The sequence below is a fragment of the Drosophila ficusphila genome, unplaced genomic scaffold (assembly GCF_018152265.1).
Source record: "Drosophila ficusphila isolate 14025-0441.05 unplaced genomic scaffold, ASM1815226v1 contig_198, whole genome shotgun sequence".
Taxonomy (NCBI): domain Eukaryota; kingdom Metazoa; phylum Arthropoda; class Insecta; order Diptera; family Drosophilidae; genus Drosophila; species Drosophila ficusphila.
The window spans coordinates 275,873-296,867 of NW_025064092.1; the positions used below are offsets into that span (position 1 = coordinate 275,873).

The following is a 20,995-nucleotide window of genomic DNA, read 5'->3' on the forward strand; positions in this document are numbered from 1 at the left end:
GAATATGTGGGATAAGAAACACACCGAGGGAAATCAAGAGCAATTTGAAGTAGATTTTAAATCAAAGCTAACAGCTTGCAATTTCATGCACAACAGCAAACAATTTGTCACACTGACCGAATTTTTCGTATCAAGTTGGCGCTGTTTTACAACAATTATAATTTGCTACATCTACGTACTAAGCTCAAATAATTCAATATTAAACTGTTCCTTTAAGCAAACTTAAGTTATATCCGTTTCAAATGTGAACAAGTAAATAGAAACTTCTAATAAGTTGATGAAAGAGTTGTGTTTACACAATGCCAATAAGGCCTATTGGATATACAAATACCTACAGTAAACGAAACTATTTAAATATATAATTAAATATTAAACGGTGATGGACATGTCAGCTTTAGAAAATTTGTATTTTTAAATATTTTCTGGGAACTGCATTTCTTCTATTTAATGTCATATATTTCAATAAAACGAAATCGTATTACAATAAAGCTAATTATAGTCAAATTATAATAGGCGATCGTGATTAAAAAGTTAGGCTGATAGGATTAATCACGAATAAATTTGTAAAATTTATAACCTCTAATTCCATTAAATTATCTTACATTTTGATTAAAACATATTATTATTTTTTGATACATATTAGATTCATAAAGGCATTAACAAAGTTATGTGCTTTTTAAGGTTTTTGTATTTTCTAACGATATTTCTAGAGTGACCAGTCCTATTTTTAAGTAAGCTACTGAGTGCAGTGTTGCCACATTTCTCTAATTCGAGTTTTTCCCTCCTTGCAGCCACAGACGTTCGCCTTGCAGCCAGGAGAGGGAAGTCTGCGGGCTCGTCAGGATCTGGGGAGCAGCGGAGTGGAGGACATGACCCTTCTGGACGACCTGCACGAGGCGTCGCTGCTGTGGAACCTGCGATTGCGCTACGACAAGGGTTTGATCTACACCTTCGCGGGGAGCATCCTGATCGCGGTGAATCCCTACAAGATGTTCCCCGATGCCTACGGACTGGAGGTGGCCAAGCAGTACGCCGGGCGTCCGCTGGGTTCCCTTCCCCCGCACCTGTTCGCCATTGGAGCGGCTGCCCATGCGGCTCTGCCCTCGCCGCAGGTGGTGGTCATCTCCGGGGAGAGCGGCTCCGGCAAAACGGAGTCCACCAAGCTGGTGATGCAGTACTTGGCGGCGGTGGTTCCCGGCGGTGGTTCCGCCTCGGCGGTGATCACCGAGCAGATCCTGGAGGCGGCACCTCTTCTCGAAGCCTTTGGCAATGCGCGGACCGCTCGGAATGACAATAGTTCGAGATTCGGAAAGTACTTAGAGGTCTACTTCAAGAGCGGCGCCATCGTGGGGGCCCGCATCACGCAGTACCTGCTGGAGAAGTCGAGGATCGTGACGCAGGCGCCGGGGGAGCGCAACTACCACGTCTTCTACGAGCTCCTCGGCGGACTCTCCGAAGCGGAGCGGTCCAAGTACGGACTCCTCGAGGCGGACAAGTACTTCTACCTGAACCAGGGAGCCACCGATTGCGCCAGTGGTCGCGTGGACTGGGAGTCGCTGCAGGGAGCCATGCAGGTTCTCGGGGTTTCCGAGGGCGAAAGGGAAGGGATCGTCCGTGTTCTGGCCGCGGTGCTCCACCTGGGCAATGTCTACTTCCACCGCAGGCAACTGCGACATGGCCAGGAAGGAGTGGAGGTGGGCTCCGATGCGGAGATCAAGTGGGCCGCCCACCTGCTGCACATCAGCGCCGAGGGACTGCATCGAGCTCTGACCAGCAGGACGACAGAGGCGCGAGCGGAGCGACTCCACACGCCACTGGGAATCGATCAGGCTTTGGATGCCCGCGATGCCTTCGCGAAGGCGCTTTACGCAGGACTCTTCAACTGGTTGGTCTCCCGCATCAACTCGATCGTCCAGAAGGGTGGAACCCACGATGCACATCGCATCAGCATCCTGGACATCTTCGGGTTCGAGGATCTGGCGGAGAACAGCTTCGAGCAGCTGTGCATCAACTATGCGAACGAGAACCTGCAGCTCTACTTCAACAAGCACGTTTTCAAGCTGGAGCAGGCGGAGTACGCCAGGGAGCGATTGGAGTGGACTCCCTTGGCTTGGGACGACAACCTGCCGGTGATCCATCTGCTGGCCAAGAAGCCAGTGGGCATCTGTCACCTGCTAGACGACGAGTCCAACTTCCCGCGCGCCACCGATCTGAGTTTCCTGGAGAAGTGCCACTACAACCATGCGCTTAGCGAGCTCTACGCTCGTCCGAGGATCGGTGCCCAGGAGTTCGGGGTGACCCACTACGCTGGTCAGGTGTGGTACTGCGTCGATGGATTTCTGGACAAGAACCGCGATGCCTTGCGGGGAGATGTCCTGGAGCTCCTCGCCTCCAGTCGACTGCCTTTGGTGGGCGAACTGACCAAGCAGTTGAGAGCACAGCGGGATGCTGGGAAGACCCTTCCGAAGGGCAGCAATGGACGCTTCGTTACCATGAAGCCGCGCACTCCCACGGTGGCCGCCCGCTTTGCGGACTCACTGCAGCAACTCCTGCAGTCGATGGGTCGCTGCCATCCGTGGTTCGTGCGCTGCATCAAACCGAACCAGGAGAAGCACGCCCTCCGCATGGACATGCCCTGTGTGCTCCAGCAACTCCGCTATTTGGGCATGCTGGACACCATCCAGATCCGGCAGCGCGGCTACCCAGTGCGTCTGCGCTTCCAGCACTTCGTGGAGCGCTATCGCCACCTCCTCGCCGCCCCACTTGCGAGGGGAACTCCCTACCGGGAGCTCTGCCGCGCTCTCCTGGAGGCGATGCCACGAACGGGAGTGGAGGGACCCGATTACCAACTGGGCGCCACGCGCGTCTTCCTCCGGGAGGCTCTGCATCGCGCTCTGGAAAGCGGACGCACGGAGCGCCTTCGTCGGGCGGCGGTCAGTGTGCAGCGACATGTGCGTGGAATGCTGGTTCGTCGGCAGTTGGCGCGTCGCCAGGCGGCGGCCACTCGGTTGCAGGCTCGCTGGCGAGGTCAGCGGGATCAGCAGCGGTACGAGCGACTGCGAAGGGGAGCCATCACTGCTCAGCGCTTGTGGAGGGGCAGGCAGGCCAGGAGGAGGGTGCAGCAGCTCCGCTCGGATCATCGGAGGCGCCAGGAGGCAAGGGAGGCGGCTCAGCGAGCTCGAGAGGCACGGGAAGCCAAGCAGGCGGTGCTGGAGCGCAGTCAACTAAGCTACCTGGATATTCCCGCAGAGCTCGCTTTCATCTACTCGAAGCTCCAGGGTTGGTCGCCTCCGCACGGAGATCGTCACCTGGTAAAGGTTCTGGGCACAGTGCCAGGACCTCCGGCATCCTCTGTCCAACTACCCGAGGATCTGGCGCAGTTCTCCTTCGGGAAGTTCAGCAGCGTCTACTGCAACGGATTGCGCCTGCAGCCGCGCAGGGAACCCATCACTGCCCCACTCCTCACGAGAGCCGCTTCGCGGGACCAGGACTTCCAGGATGCCCTGGCCGTGTTCAAGTTGATCCTCCGCTGGAGCAATGACAAGGCGCTCGAGGGCGCCAAGGAGAAGCTGCTGGCAGACTACATAGTGCACAAGGCACTCAGCTCGCGGGGATTGCGGGATGAAATCCTGGTGCAGTTGTGCAACCAGGTCCATGGATTGCCACCCAACTCCTCGGAGGCCACGCGATTGTGGCAACTGTTGGGCCAGTGCCTCTGCTGCTTCCAACCAAGTGCCGCTTTCAGCAAGTATCTGATGCGCTTCGTGGACGACGAGGCGCCTGCTGCACTGCGTCCGCTGCTCCTGCGCCAGCTGCTCCGCCAGCAGGGAGGAGGTTCCCACTCGGCGGTGGGCGGTGCCTGTCGGAGCTTCGTTCCCGCCTGGTTGGAGTGGCGTGCCTGGACGCGAGGGTGCGACATGGCCCTTCCCCTGACTCTCCCCGATGAGGCGAGTCAAACGGTGGCCGTGGACTCGTGGACCAGTTGTGAGGAAGCCGCCGCCTTGGCTGTTTCCTCACTTGGAGTGGCCAGCAGGGGATGGACTCTCGTGCTGGATGATGGACAGCAACTAACAGACAGCTGTGGACTGGACTACGTAATGGATCTGATTGCGGAGAAGGAGCTCTGTCCCGCTTTCCCAGCGCCAAGGAGCGATCTCCTCCGATCGGGTGCCAAGTTCGCAAGGACTGCACTTCCGGAGGCAGTGAAGCGACCAGCGGTTCCGCCACCCGCTCCACCCACTTCCAGTGGCAAGGAGGAAGTGCCCCGCGAAAGGAGGAGCAGCAGGGAACTCCTCTCGCGGAGCTCAGCCCTAAATGAGAGGTACTTCGAGAGGGAACCCAGCCCGGGAGCAGGAGGATCGGGCTCGGGATCGGGAGCGAGTGCCAGTGCGGCCAAGTCGCGTTCCAAGTCACTGGACGACCTCCTGGCCGGGGACATAGCACCCGTGCCACCAGACTGCGACTCCCAGGAGCCACTCCACACTCTTGGCCTCTCGGAGAGTCGCCTGAACGAGCGGTATCATTCCGCAGAGAGGCTGGCTCCCATGGGAAAGGAGGCGGCTCCGCGCTACCAGAAGTCCCAGCACGCCGGTCGACGTTCCCATGCCGCCTCCCACGGATCGCATTCGAGCAAGTACGCGGACAAGGCGGAGTACGCCACCCGATCCTCCGCGATGTCGGACACCAGTGAGGCTCCTTCCTTGGCTTCCCATGTGCGAAGGGTGAGGGTTCCCTCGCAGGCGTCGGATGTGGATCAGTTCCTGGATGACCTCTTCAGTCCGGTGTTGGATGGATCCTTGGACGAGTTGTCCGATGCCCGCTCCTTGGCGGCCAGCATTCGTGGCGGAGGTTATCGGCCGGGAGAAGAGGAGCCTCAATCGGAGATTGAGGATCTCGAGGAGTACATCAATGATGTGCTGCCCTTGATGGGTAACTTTGAACAGCTGAGCAACAAGGACCAGCTGGCCATCAAGATCAAGGGAGGAGGAGCAATCAATCGAAGAGAATCAATGAAGCAACAATCGAGTGAAGAGGATTCAGAAATAGAGGACCTAGACGACTACATCAACGAGGTGTTGCCACCCATCAATTTAGTTGGAAGCCTGGACAAATTGAGCAACAAGGATCAGTTACCCCTGATGATCAAAGGAGGAGGATCAAAAACCAACGCAGAAGAGGATTCCCATATAGAGAACCTCGAAGACTACATCAATGATGTCTTGCAACCCATTGAAGTGACCCAAACCCTGGACAAGCTGACCAGCCAGAAAGAGCTAACCCCAAGCATCCGCGGAGGTGGCAGCACGGACAGCAACGGAGCGGATCCACTGATCCACCAGCTGATGCAGCTGCCCGGGGAACCCGAATCCGGGCCAGCTCTCTACCAACAGCAGGTGCAACGCGCCTTCCTGCAGTCCGCGATGGCGCAGAACCTGCAGATCCAGCAGCAGCTTCTGGCCCAGAACCAAGCACTCCAGACGCTCCTCAGCCAGCAGGCGGCGGCAGCGGCGGTGGTCAGTAGTTCCGCCTCGCCACCACCTGCTCCCCCGATCCTGGGAAGCCTCTCCATCTCCCCGCCGCCTCCGCAGTCGCCGCTGCGGATGAAGGCCACGCGGAGCAGCCTGGTGGTGATGGAGGCACTGCAGCCGCCGCCTCCTCCTCCTCCGCCTCCAATGCCGCCGCCACTGGAGTGCAAGGACCCCTCGGAGACGCGCCACTTCCTCGATCCCTACGGACGCGCCAAGACGGTGCGGATTGGCAAGTGGCGCTGGCCGCCGCCGCAGGACGAGCCCCAGTTCCAAACGGAGGAGGACTTCTTCGCCTTCAAGATGCGCCAGCACCAGCGGAAGACCACGCCGCAGGCACAGCACCACCAGCTGAGTGGCAACGGGATGGACTTGAGTCTGAATCCGGGGGGCAGGGGCTCCTCCTCCGCCACGGCCATCGAGTGGGAGGAGTTCGAGATCGAGAGTCCCACTCCCCCACCTCTGGGTGGAGGCCAGGTGATGCGCAGCAGCATCCGGATGGAGACCACCACCACCACCACCACCACAACTGGAGGAATCAGCAACAGGGAGAGGGAAAAGGAGCGGGAGAGGGAGCACCAGGAGGTGGGTCCACCCTTGCAGAGCGTGGTCACCACCAAGCTGGCCAAGAAGAGCTTCGAGATCGGAGCAGACCGACCTCCGCCTGGCAGCGTGGGCAAACTGAAGCTCAGCTCCGAGATGCGCCAGCGGTTGGAGCAGGTGACCGCCGGTCACTCGGTCCGCTCCACGGTGTCCACCAAGTCGGAGCAGCGTGCTCCGGCCAAACTGGAGGACACCCGCAAGCTGATGCTCCAACAGCAGCTGGGAGGACTCTTCGCCAGCGTTTCCGGAGGAGGTGGCCCCTCTGCAGGAGGAAACGGAGTGGGAGGCCTGGGAGGAGGAGTATCGGATTCCCATGCCACGGTGCGCACGCAGATCGAGCGAATGGAGGGAAAGCTGTCGCCTCCACCCGCTCCTCCCACCGGTTCCTCCTGGCCGGGGGTGCTCCTCCCTCCGGCTCCCAGTGTCCCAGCCCCACCACCACCCATCCGACCACCCAGCATGGCGCCGCCTGCTCCACCGCCGGCTCCACAGAGTCCACCGACCACGAGGAGTCCCGAACCGGAGCCAGACTACCGGAGCACCAAGGAACATGTTCCAGCTTTCATCCAACGCCAGGAACGCGACACCTTCGGTGCAGTGCGTCAGCAGCAGATGGGAATGGGAATGGGCATCGGCATGGGAATGGGGATGGGAATGCACGGGCAGCACAGCCTGCTGATGGAGGAGCACTCGGCGGGGGGATCCTCGCCGGCGACGGGCGCTGGCTGGGATCAGGCGGACCGGGAGAGGTCGCGCAGCCGGAGCAGGAGCCGCGACCGCGAGGACTACTCCGAGTCCGTGTGGGACCGCGCCGAGGTGGAGGGACCCGCCTCCGGGAGCGGGAGCGAGAAGGAGCGCGAGAAGCGGGAGCGGGAACGCGAGCGGCTCTACGAGATGCGGCAGGTGGAGCGCGAGCGGGAGAGCCACAAGGTCTACCAGCCGGCGCCACCTAGGGTAATCCAGGCCAGCATGGACACCACCGGGGGCCACCACCGCTCCGGGTTGGCCACGTTCCGGACGCACATGGCCCAGAAGTACGAGCACGAACGGAAGAGAAAGAGCTCGGCCAGCTCCGGGATGCGCGAGGAGCTGGACTCGATGCACACGACCACGCCGCCGCCGGTGATCGTTCCCGCTCCAGTGCCTCCGCCGGCGACGAGCAGTCCGCCCAGCCAGGTGGCCATCGCATCCGCATCCGTTTCGGGATCGGGATTGGGAGCCGGGAACAGCAGCGCCTGCTTGACCTACAACCGGGTTCCCTGGAAGCTGCGCGTGCGCAAGGAGGTCTTCCAGCCGCACGAACCCATCGGACCACCGGTGGCCCTGGATCTGCTCTTCGCCCAGGTGCTCGGCGACGTCTTTGGCGTGACTCCTTGCCTGAGGATCACTCCGCAGGAGAAGAGCTCCGCTCTGAACATGCTGCATGGCCACGGAGTGAGTGTGGACACGCTCTCCAACCGGAATGGAAGTGGATCTGCAGGAGGAGGAGCAGGAGGCGGAGGAGGAGCAAGTGGAGGGCAGGTGCGTGCGCTGGTGAAGCGCCACCTGGTGGACATGGCGCGCGACTGGCCGCTCTACTTCGCTCGGTTGTTCGCCGTGCAGGGAGCTCCTCTCTATCCCGACGTGAGCATCATGGGCGTCTCGCACAGCGGACTGTACCTCGCCAGGCGGGACGCCGACTACCTGATCGTGGTGCAGGCCATCTCCTTCGGGGAGATCCAGAGCGCCGTCACCCTGCCGCGTCCGGCGGCCCTCCAGCTCAACCTGCGCAACGGGAAGCACCTGGCGCTCCACGCCGCCCGCGCCGCCGCCATCCAGTCGATGGTCACCAGCTTCGTCCAGGAGTTCCGCAAGGTGAGTGCCAGACTTTATATTTTATATGGGGCTTGGATTTGGGGATTACTCATATGCTTAATTGATGTGATCAGATTTGGCATTACTTTTGATTTTTAGTTACCTCTAAAACCTTATATATAAAACGTACGATCTCTAGTTTTTAGATAGTTATATATTCACCGTTTTGCTAGGGTTTTCTAAACAACTAAGCAAGTTAAGCTGTTCAATTGGTCTTTGCCTTGTGGAGTTTTTCATTTTAGGTCACAATTCAAATTTATGGGGTCTTAAAAGTCATGGGATATTACAATTTAAGAGTCATCTAAAATACAAATTTGTTAATTTTTTTAATGTAAGTTTTTTTCGAATTACAAAACAAACACTTTGTACGGATTTCAAAATTTCAGTTATTAAATTAGACCTTATATATTTAGGTGATCCTAAAAGATCAAAGGCTACATATTCTCTTTGCTCTTGCTACCAATAGAAATACTTTAATTGATTTCATTTCATGTATGTGACGAATAGAAATCCAAATTTTTTATATTCTTGGACGACTAAAAATTATTTATAGGTCGTCCAAAAGCATGCAAGAAATATTTAAGAGCTTTGAAGCATTTGGAGATTGTAAACCAGGTTTGAAAATGTAAAAGTCAGTTAGTAGTTGATTTGCCATTTTGGAAAAGCACTCAACATTTATTAAAAAATACTTAGGTTCGATTGTTATCAATTAAAGTAGTTTTTCTGCTTTGCTCTAAGCTCTGCCATGCTAAATCCTTCTCAACGATTGATTGACATTGATAGTTATCTTCATACAATTGCATTTTTTTGGCGCACCAATTATTTTTACACCAATTATTCCGTAAGCCAATTTACTCGGGGTAAATACAAAAATAATTGCATTAATTGCGTGAATAATGGCAGACATTGGTCGTAATAACGTGGCCTTAATGAAACTGCTAATGTTTTTACGGCCTCAAGATAATAATATGGCAGCTGTGCAGTTTAGAGGTGTTGTTTTCATATCGAGCAGACAAAAGAGTTAACACTTTTGGCCTAAAGCGATTGAATTTGCAGATCGGAGTCACTTGAAATAATCATTTTCCATATGGCCTAAGGTATTACCTTTGCAGGACCTTCTGGAAATTCGTACTTCTCTGTGGTTTTTAGTTTAATGGGTTGGCTTGATAAGTGAGTTTTCAAATGGTGTCTTGGGTTTCTTTTTGCACGCTTTGAAGCTCAGTGGGTCTCAGTGGCTCCAGCCGGTTTGCATTGCCTTAAAAGCCCCATCCGCGCATGGCTGATATTCATAGTTGGCGCACGTCCATCACTCGAATGGATTGTACTCCTATATATATATATAGTATCTCCCCAACTCCAACTCCAACTCCAGTGTTTACTTTTGTTTTCTCCTCTTGCTTGACACTCGCAACGGGTATGCGTTTTTCGCCAATCGCACTTCAAGGAGATGCAGACGGGGATCGTGGTAAAAGTGTTTGATTTTCATTTGTGAATATTTGGGGAGACTCGAAAATGTTAATGAAGGCCAAATATGGAGAAATCATAAGGTTGGGGTCCTCTTGAACCGAAATATTGTAGTCGTTTTTGAGACACAAAGATCAATATTTGGTTGTATTTGTTATAACTGTGATTATATCTTCAATTTTATATCTTACAATCCCCTAAATGAGAAATACAGCTTAGATTTTGATTTGAATTGGTTGGTAATTAAAGATCAATTTACATAACCCTATCCATTACATATTAATATTTTAGATATGTATTGGCTGGATTTCTGTATTGCAAAAGATTTTTAAGTGTATCACATACAAATATATCATATCTGTATAAAAACAGAACCAGAAAACATTTGAATTTTACATATGAAACTTTTTTTGTTAAACCATTATGCGTGTGAAAACTCGGTATATCAAGATGAAAGTCGGTTATTATCGGTTGGAAATATTTGGAAATCAATTTTTTTTAATCATATTATATTTACTATATTAAATAAGTGGTTGTTTTTTGCATTCATTTATTTCAATCTTCTTATCTGAACTAATGAATATTAAAGGAACTTATATGAACTAAGGCTAATTTACACTCAATGAGTTATGAATAATCAGTGAGTACTATTTTTTGCTAGTTAATAGTTGATTTCGGAAGTGAACTTTCTTAAACCGTAATAGGGTATTTCCGGTTCGCGTCGCGCACTCGCACTTTGTTTGATCAACAAAACGTTTTCCATTTCCCCCCTTTTCTCATTTCCCCGTTTCTCCGATTCCCTCTCCCCCTCCCCAGCGGGCATTTCTGAAGCTGTCTTTTAATTCAATTCATTTTATGCGTGAAAACTCGTTAAACGCCAGAGCTGGCCATTCGGACTGACCCATCTGGGCAATCTGGCCGATCTGAGTGGCAGAAAGAGTAGAAATAGTAGAAGTGGAGAGAAGTGGCAGAAGTGGAGATGTGGGGAGAGGAGGAGATGTGGAGATTCGGGAGCTGAAGAGCGCTAAAAACAGTTAGCTCAGCAGGGAATGGGAATAGGAATGGGGGAAAAGGAAAAAGAGTAGGGGCGAAAGACTTTCGCGCTCTTTCCGCTCGGCTTGGCCAACAGTGGAGAGAACAGAGAGTGGAAAGTAGAGAGAGTAGAGAGTCGGGTGTCGAGAGTCGAGAGCCATGTTTTCACTCAGCTCAGTTGGATCTTGGGCTCTCTGTTCTGCTCCGCTGCGAGTGAAATGGCCAGTCGGTTGGTTCGTTGGTTGATTCGTTGGTTGGTTTGGTGGATGGATGAGATGGAATGGAATGGATGGCTTTTTTCCCGTCTTGACCAGTCGGTCCGTTTCGGCCAAGTTTGGTTTTCAGTTTTCAGCATTTAGCTTTTAGTTTTCAGTCGTTAGTTGTTACGAGTGTGCGGTAACGGCATCACGCAGCGCGCTCCCGCAATTCCATTTCGAATTCGAGTTCGAATTCTTCTGGCCTTTTCTTAGCTTTCTGCTAAGACTGCTTCTGGTGGCTCCGTCGTGCCGCCTCCATTCGATTCGATTCGATTCGTTTTGACCAACTTAAGCTTCTTTTTTTCCGTGCTCAGCCGTGCTAAAATGTTTTTCTCACATCAACAACAACAAAAACAACAACAACAGCAAAGCTTCGGCCCAAAGTGACCCAAAAGACCGCAGATCGTGAACAAATGTATGACAAATCGAATGGAGAGGAGTGCAGTTCGAGTTGATAAACCAGCGACCTTTGTGGGATCAGTTCGAACTCGACTTTGGTCAAACACAATATAGAAGGCCATTCGGGGAAAACACTTTCCATTGCCACCACTCCCGGATGGCTTAAAAAAACGGTTTGAAAGGCGGTTAGGATGGTTAGCAAACAATTGCCAGGCGATCGGTGAAATCGTAAGAAATAAACAAGCGGGAGTTTGTACTTCGTGTTTACCACACTTTCAGTAGCAGTTGATTGTTTCAATTTTATGACTGGCTTCCAATAAAACGATCACTTGTTTTTTAAACTAAAGCCAAAGTAAATATTGAATTAACTGTATACTTACACTTTATGAAGTGGCTTTAAAAAAAAAAGAAGAGAAGCACAGACATTTTTTTTTATTTTCTTAATAATTGATAATATATTTTAATATATAATACAATATATTACATTCAATATGTTTATGGAATACAATTTCTTACAAATCGAAGTGTTCATTTTGGTTCCAAAATTCACTTTTACAAGCTGCAAATTAAAGAAGTAAATATTAATGCTCTACTCAAAATGGATCCTTAATGTTTAACAACCTGTAAAGGTTTTTCCAAATCACTTGTGATTTATGAACTGAAAAATAACGAAATCCAATGAAGACTTATTAAACAAAGTGGTAACTGGATCGAAGTGCACTTTTATTGTTCATCCCGTGGCTTGTTATTTTTTGGTTACTTCATTTCGATCGCGGTATCGCCTATTGGCAAACAATTTGGCCAACCATCCGTGCTGGTCGAAACGCGCAATCCAACATTGATTTCAATTATATGGCCATATATATAATTTCGAACTGCTCGCACAGAGGAGATAAATAAAAAACAGAGGCGACGATCGGGGCATTTTCGCCAGTCCATCAACTGGAAAGACAAACTGCAAGCTGCAAACTCCAAACTGCAGATGCAAGTGGCAAGTGGCAAGCTGCAAGTGGCAAATTAAAATAAATTGAGGCAAAAAAAGCGTAAAAATAACAAGAAAAAAATAAATAACTGCGAGCGAAACCAACAAAAAAAACAAAAAAGAAAAGAAACAAATACGGCACGCATTTAAAACTGCATTGCCAATTTCCACACATCAGAAAAAGAAAAAACAAAAACAACAACAACAACAAAAACAAATTACAACCGATGGCAAGGAAAATCGCGTATACTTGATGTGTGTGTCCGACCACCGAATCCAAAACCGAATCCAAATCCGAATCTGAATCCGAATCTGAATCCGAATCCGAATCCGAAACCATTCCACTCATTTAGCGGCAAACGCTGGCCGCATCGGTTGGTTTTTCATTTTTTCCCCCGCTTTCTGTGATTTTTCCCCGCTTTCCCCTCCCCCGCGGAAAACTCGCAAACATTGCAAACAATATTTGGATTGAGATTGGATATGCTGGAGTAGTGGAGCCTGCTGGCTGTCCACTAACTTTCACTGGTGTTGCAATGGCCAGTTGATCCTGAATTCGAGAGTCCAGGAATCCAGCCCAAGTAATCCAGTTGGCAGGATGTCGCAGAGCGTGCGGGCCACCAAATCCTGCCAGGCGGTGCAGCTTGCCACCAGCGGCGGCAGTGTCCCACACAAGTTCAGCAGCATTGTGAACAAGGTGGAGTCGCTGATCAGCAAGATGCACCACGACAAGGTGAACAACTTCAAGCTGCTCCAGCAGCAGAGTCAGCATCAGGATCAGAATCAGCAGGATCTGCAACAGGATAGGGATCGGGATCGGGATCGGGATCGGGAAAGGGATAGAGATCTTCAGCAGGATCATCAGCAGAATGGAAATCCCGATCCAGATTCCCAGCAGGAGGAGGAGTGCAAATGTGCTTCACTGGATTCGCTGAACAACCTGACGGATGAGGAGCACGAGATGCTCTACACGGACTCGGATGATGCGGAAATAGCCCACATAACGGGCACCACCTCCGCCCAGGTGCACCACGGCCAGCTGCAGTCGCTCCACCAGCTGCAGATGCACCAGATGCAGATGCAGATGCAGATGCAAATGCAGATGCGGCGCAGTGATCTCGACCAGCTGACCAACGAGAGCATCCGTGAGCTGGCGGAACAGCAGTGCTGTTTGGAGGGTGGTGGCCTTCAGGGAGCTGGCGGATCTGGCGGGGATCTCGGACTGGCTGGGGACAATGCGTGGAGCGTCGAGGAGGACATCGTTTACAAGTGCTGCACCACGGCCACAATGACCTCCACTTCCTCCGGCGGGAGTCTCTGCGAGCAGTGCTGCCTGGAGGAGCAGCTCGGGATGAAGTTGCCGCTTGGCCAAAGGGACGACAACAACAACGAGGAGCACTCCGCTCTCCAGGAGATGAGTCAGGAGGAGGGAAACCCCGCCAGTTGCTCTCCAGCTTCTCCTGCTTCTCCTGCAGCTTCTGCTTCTTCTTCGGCTCCTGCTTCCACCGCCAATCTGGCAACTCTCCAAGGTGGCAACTCCAATCCCTTGGCTTCCACGCCACTGCTCATCGGAAGCATTGGAGGCGGCAAGACGCGGAGGGTGAGCAACGCCAGCAGCGGATCCGTCAGCCGCATGGAGACGATCCTCGAGGAGCCCACGGAGTCCAAGATCTCCGTCAAGGAGATCCTCGCGCGCTTCGAGACCATGAACTCCCATGAGGTAAAAAGTCAAGATTATGAACTCCAAAGGGGTTAAGGGGTTAAGATTCAAGCCAAGATCATCGGATAAGAAGTCAAGTCGGATCCCTACGATAATTGCCTAGTTTTTTAGCCCATGGAGTAGAAGAATCCATTATGAATCAACAGTTTGCAACAATTTAAACAATTTAATTATTGAGTTCAGATTGAATTTAACTGCAGATAAATCAGCAGTAAGGATTGTCCTCAATTTATTTAAAATAGATTCTAAATTTAAAATTAGCAGTGAGGGAGAAGTTATTTTTGAGAAAACAGTTTTTTCCTGAATTTATTTTAAAATCTCGCTGCCCCAGAAACCTGATAAAATTTAATCAATAACGCAAAAACTTTAAAATTACCACTATCCTTCATTGAGTTCAATTTTACATGATATTTTGTTTGAAGTCTTTAATGATCAAAAGTCATGCAAGCCTTTGCCTAAATTTCATTTAAAGCGATCAATTAATTATCTAACTGATTTTAAGGTCAAAATAATAGTAAGTAAGACGAAGCTGCCAATGATTTGATTTTTAATACTTCAAAATATTTTTATTTTGGGTTGTTGCAGAATTTTCTTTTCCAACAAGTTTTTTTTTTTTAACATTTGTGGCAGAAGTCAGAAAATATTTCCCCTAAAACCTAGCTAAAACTGCTCAAAATGTTCTCACCTATTTTTACCTTATTATTTTCACAACTGTTATATTAAAACATACAGATTCTAATTCAAATTATTATATTAATATATAAATATATTATTATTGCTATCTGTTACATACATTTCTTTCGAGACGATTAATCAACTTCGCGAGCTCGAATTTCCATAAACCGATCGCTTTGAAGGTGCAGACCGTTTAAACTGTATCGCTTATAGTTAATCGCCCCCCCTCCCCCTCGAGTTTCCCCAACTTTCGTTGGTCACAGATTTCGGAAGTAAAAACAAACGAGAGGTTAATCAAATACGAACGCTTTTCAGCGCTCGACTAAAAAAAGACCACAAATCACAGGGTCGTATGCAAAGACTTATGAAGGGGGGAATGGAGATGAGGGGCTTGGGGAGGGGGATAAGTGTTGGCAGTGCCGCGGAATAACGGTGTTATTAAGTCGACACATAATCGCATTATTAGCGTGGCCAACTGGAGCCCACAAAAGGCGAACCCGCCGACTTACCAACTTCTCTTGCGTCACGAACCTCATTGCTGGGCAACTTGGTTGGTGGGCTAATTAGCGGGTAAACTGGCGATCTCCGCTCTCGATTATATAACATAATATAATGCCTTTGGTGAGTGATACTCTGGGTTGGGTTCCCCGCATCGCGACAGCATCATTGTCAGCCAGCCTCTGTGTCAACATTTTGGGCAACTGGGAGGAGATTTATTCGGATTGCATTTCCCAACGAAGGGCCACCGATCTTTGCTTTTCTTTTTTATTTTGGAAGTCTTGCACAGCATTGGGGAACAATTTGGGAAAACGGGAGAAGAAAGTAGAACATATTTACTAAATTTGCTTGCTTAACTTCCTTCACCATTTTTGTTTGAATAACGTTTGAAATATTGGTCAAAATTTATTATCAGAAAGAGAGTATTCAGTTCGCTTTAGAGAGGAATTATTAAATAATACATTTTAGAAGCTTTGGCATATGATTAGTGGAATTAAAATAGACTTATTGGTTTCTGATACATATGTTGAACCTATTTATATATCTTAGGATATCTTATATGCAATGCTAAAAGAAAATTATGATTTCTTTGCAGTTTTCTGGGCAATGTTTAAAGTAATGGTGGAAATTTCAAAGGAGAAGAAAGAAGCTATTTAATTCGCTTTAGAGATAAAATGATACTCATTTTAGCTTTGATTTATTATTGGGAATAGACTTCTTGGTTTCTGGTACATATGTTTCACATATACATACTATATATCCTACGATATCTTATATGAGAATGGTTAGAGATTGCGGCACGTCCTGAAGCGAGTAATTAAAAACGGACGGTGACTTCAGCATCTCCGTTTCGCTGACCAGTGGCTTTAATAAATCCGCTGATTGCACCTAATCGATCTCATCCAGCTGGAGAAGATTGCGAAGAGGGGGATCCAGGGGAGTTGGATGTGTACTGCACGTTCTAGATTCCCCGGCGAACTTTCTTGGCCCCGGAAAATGGGGAGCGTGCTGGATCAGCGAAGATGCCATCACGTTCCCAATTCGGGTTCGATGACCACTCATGTGCGATCCATAAAACAAACAAAACACACAAAAACTCAACATCGAGATGGAGATGAAGATCGAGACAATAAGAACTGCTGAATGGGATGGGTTGTCTGACCCACAAAGATAGTACAATTGTTGTTGCTGTTATTGTCGGTTTCCCCCGTTTTCCCCAAGCGCAGAAAACATTGTAATTTAACTGTAATTTGATTTCAATAATTTAATTACACTTTTCGTGTGGCCCGCATTGTGCGTCTTTATTGCCGGCAGTCAGCGGCAGTGGTAAATTACTTTAATTTCTTTCAACCAGCGCTCATCCGCTGCAGTTTCGTCCGCCGTAAATCCATCCAAACGGACAACGGACAACGGACAAACGGACGGACAGACAAACGGACGGACAGACGGACAAGCATTAATTTCGAATTTTAATTAACTCGCGCTGGCAAAACAAAGAAAACCGAGGCACATATGAAATAACACACAATGCCAAAGCCAGCCGAAAAGAAAGTTTTAGCGGTCACTTAGAAATTACACTCCAAATTTAACTCTTGTTTTTGCTACGTGTGTGCGTGTGTGTGTGTGCTGGTGTGTGTGTGTGAATTTACGAGAATTCTCGCTGCAAGTTGGCTGCTATAAGAAACTGGAGCATCTAGAGTCCGACTCGGGCCATCTGACCCAGTTGTGAGCCGGGTTCCAGTCCAGTCCCATACCCATACCCATAGCCATACCCATAGCCATACCCATATCCATACCCATTTGAGCCGCTAAACACGACACTCGTCCCCGTTTTTGGCTGACAGCAACAGACTTTGCGATCGCATCCAGACAGCCAGATAGCCAGACAGCCAAATGGTCAGACGGGTCGCCAAAGAGCCTCTGGCTGGGATCAGCCACTCCGATCTGGGTGATCCTCGTCCCCAGGCAATCTAGATCTGGATCTGGATTCCATGTCCGCTGCTCTACGATAATTGCCACTGAGCTTCTCGTTGCACCCACGACAAATGCGGATTCACTTGTGGAATTCCGCAATTCAGGAATTTGCAACTTGTCCCAAAAAAAATTGAGTGGTAAATTCATGCTACTCAATTAATCTCTTCTTTTACTGATTGGTGTATTTATTTCTTAAAATTTTGTTTTGGGTAATTCAAAATAAAGTACAAGATTAATTCCTAAACAAACAAATATGCTAAGCCATTGTGACAATACATTATATATTGTATTATAACAATACATGTTGGTCTAAGTTTTGTAGTTTTTTTTTTTTTTGAATAATTGTATTGCAACAATATAAACATTCTCCACCAAAAAAATCCCCATGCAATTGCATTCATCATATGCAACCACTTTAAAAATGCAGAGTAGCATGGAAATTTTGACTGGCGCAAGGCGAACATTTTGGAAATACACCCTTAGTTTTTTGAGCATTCCATTTTTGAGGTTTTCTTGACCGCACTTAAGAAATCTATAAAAATAAACACAGAGAAGAGCGAAAATCATGCATAATTTATGAACTAAAACCGCTGTTATGTTTTGATTCCCGTTGGACTGGCGTGAAATATTGATTGAACTCGATCTGAGCCGTCAGTCAGTGAGGAACGCAGACGTTGGCCAAAAGAAACGCTGTCGAGTGACTAATCGAGTCTCTCAATCAATCTGAGAGGCTCTGAAAGTGATAAGTCATACAGACACACATCACCTTTAAAACCATCGATCCACTTTTCCTCTCTTTCATAAAAATGGCTCTTTGTTGCCTTTTTGATTCGCTAAAACAAAAGAAAAACAATCTTCATTTACAACCAGTTGGGTGTAATGAGTTTGTTTATGTTTACCGTTTGGTTTTCCAACCAAACTGCAGTGGTTTTTCACGTTACTGGCCAAAATTTGTTGAACAATGCGCATAATTTTTCAGATATGGCAAGTTGATTGATTGGTGAAAGATTTCCGCTTTCATAAACAACAACTTTTACTAATCTCTTCTCGCATGAGCGTGCAAAATGCATTTGCGGGGGGCGTTGGGTGGCAAATCGCTATCTATATCTTTGCTATCCAAATATATACTTATATATAGATGTGTATGCCTGCGTGTCTGTGGGGGCGTGCAAAGAAAAAGAAAGCAATTGCAACAAATTGCACCAAATAATTGAATGCAAGCAATAAAAGTGAAAAATCGCCAGTGCCAAACACTTTCGTTGCCAAAAACGCACCGATTCCTCCACCGATCCCCGCCAGCTGTCACCGGTCAATATGGGAGCATAAATCATCTGCCACGCCCCCGTCCCCCATCCCCATAACCCCGCCTCCCGTGGCAACTGGTCCCGCTGGCCAGCAATTGCAACTGGTTGCCAGCGAGCTGGCCAAAAAGGCGCCCAGCAACTTTCACATGCCATTGACATGGCCAAGCGAAATATGCGAGTTGCGCCTCGCAAGTCAATTAACAAATTGCAGTCGAATGAGAGGCTGCGATCCCCGGCAATATGAGTAGTGCAAAATATCCACAATACGTACATATTGTACAGTGCACAATGCACCGAGAGGAATAATTGTTATCGCCGGCCAGAAATCGACTTTCGAAAGCCATTTTCAACACTCTGAATCGCGAGCCTCTCTCGCTCGAATTAATGACTTCCCAATAAAACGTCCTCGTTAAAAGCAACAGCATTAATTAAGTGCTGATTATATTTTTGCTCTTCTTGCGAACCAATTAACTGGATTACCAGTAATGTGATTCACAGAAGTTTTTCATTTTGGAAATATTAACACAATACAAATTATATGTATTTTGGAAAAGCATTATATGTTGCTTTAAAACATTTTACCCATAAACCAAGAATAGCTAATTCTCCCCAATCAATTGAGCAGATTTCTTTTAAATTATTTTGGGATGAATTTGTTATAAAAATTGCAAGCAACGCAAAAAAATATCAAGCACAAAGCACATTATAAAATAGAATAATGAAAACAATCGTAGCAAAGTATTTTTAAAATTTTTATTTCAATTATAGGTTAGCCTTTAAATATTTATTTTCTATTTTGTCAGTGTAGTTCATGCAGCCTTTCAATAAGTTGGAAAGTCATTTCTTTACAATTTAGTTTTAGCCATGTCTTGCAAAATGATTTAGCAAGTGTTAAGAAGCGGAGGTGATTACCATTATTTTGGATTATGACACAGCTCCATTAAACCAAAAACCACAGAACCATTAAGAAGCAATATAGAGAAAATTAATGTATAAATATATTTTAATTTAGGTAATAATTTGTGTGTAGTGTAAATAATTGTATTTCTCTAAAGCAATTAAAACTCTATTCAATGGTTTTCATAACTCATAAAAATAAATAGTGATGGCAATTACTTATTTTCTAACCTTCTCTCTGTTGCAGTCACAATCGAAGGGCTCCACCCTTTCCTCGGGAGCCCGTGCCGCCGCGCAGACCTTGAATGTGCCGCTGGAGCGCCTGGAGTCCCGCCAAGCGCACGCCCAGCGGACGGAGCACGGCGTGGACGGAGGATCCCGCCAGAACGAGTCGCTGCAGCAGCAGGCGCAGCAGTCGGAGCTGCATCACCACCTGCAACAGCAGCAGCACCACCACAACCACCACCACCAGCAACAGCAGCAGCAGCAGCTGGAGGATGCCCTCGAGGAGCAGCAGATGGCCTCCGATCACCAGCAGCAGCAGCAGCAGCAACAGCAACAGGGTCAGCAGCAGCGGTTCCTCAAGCAGCAGAGCTACCTGCACTCCGCCCGCAAATCCACCGCCGGCCAACAGCCATCCTCGCTGACCAACGGCCAGTCGCACCAGCAGGAGCAGATCCTGCAGCACCAGCAGTCGCAGCAGTCGCAGTCCCTGCCGCACCACGACCTGGATGCCAACTACCTGCAGGAGGAGGGCAACGGGGGCACCCCGCCCTCCGTCACCAAGTACTCGCTGCTCCAGTTCGCCATGCAGCACTTCCGCAACGAGTGAGTTGATTGACTTAAATGATTTAAATAATTTATTGGGGGATTTTCAATTATATTAAGACCCATTTGAGCACACTATATAGCTTATATGTAAGCTATTTATTCTACTGCTTATGGAATTTAAATTAAAACAACATTCATCAAGTACTCGCTGCTCCAGTTTGCCATGCAGCACTTCCTACAAAAGTTTTGATTACCTAGTGAATATATGAAGAGGAATTTATATTTGGTCAGCATTTAAAACAGTAGTCCTGCAAATATATTTTTTAAATATACAAAGGTATTATAATCCAGTTTAAAAATGCTCCCAACAAACTTAAAAGTTATATCCGAGTATGTAAGCTGCTGCACTGAAGGATTCAGAATGAATTTTTTGTTTTATTATACCTAAAGGACCTCTACAAATTGTTAAAAATGTTTAGTTAAAGGTTACCATTTTTAAATCGTTTTAAAATATTGGTTCATAAAATGTAAAAGTCTAAAATAATGATTTTTTTTACAGCCAACTGAGGGACGCTGACCGGCACCACGAGCGGCACCAGTCGGCGGCGAACCGCTCGTACGCGGAGCTGGTGAAGTGGCAGGGACACGCCATCCGCCTGCCGCTCCTGCGGCTCCCGAACGACTTGGCGCCTCTGGCGCTCGAGTGCTTCGACTGCATCCTGCGCTACTGCGGCGACATCCCACTGGACCCCGACCTCACCGAGGTCAAGTGCGTCTACACCGTGCTCATGGTGAGTGTGCTCCTGGCTTGCCTTTGGGTTTCTGTCGGGTTGGTCTTGGGTTTGGTTTTGGGCTGGGGTTCCACTCGAACCGGTTGGAGTTGGTGGCTCCGAGGTGGTCCGCAAAAACCTGGAACTGGTTTGGGGATCGCTGCCTGTTTGGATGCCCTAGAAATTTGGAATTCACACCAGAACCAGAAACGGAAACAAATTGTGGACACCCCGGAGTCATAAAACCGCTGGAGAATAAAGTTGCTGATCGTT

At 48.6% G+C, this 20,995-nt stretch overlaps 1 protein-coding gene across 5 annotated transcripts in view; it reads left to right on the forward strand.

Annotated features, from left to right (window-relative positions):
- Window positions 1-20,995, forward strand: part of LOC108091187 (unconventional myosin-XV) — a 39,147-nt gene that overhangs the window by 14,856 nt on the left and 3,296 nt on the right. For 2 of the 5 annotated variants that reach the window (XM_017190264.2, XM_017190260.2), the window contains 3 exons: window positions 792-7,982; window positions 19,429-20,009; window positions 20,512-20,743. In XM_017190264.2, coding sequence (XP_017045753.1) covers window positions 792-7,982; window positions 19,429-20,009; window positions 20,512-20,743 — 8,004 coding nt within the window. Of the gene's footprint in view, window positions 1-791; window positions 7,983-9,992; window positions 11,329-12,021; window positions 13,834-19,428; window positions 20,010-20,511; window positions 20,744-20,995 lie in introns of those variants that run through there. The other 3 variants (XM_017190261.2, XM_017190262.2, XM_017190263.2) reach the window with 3 other exon arrangements.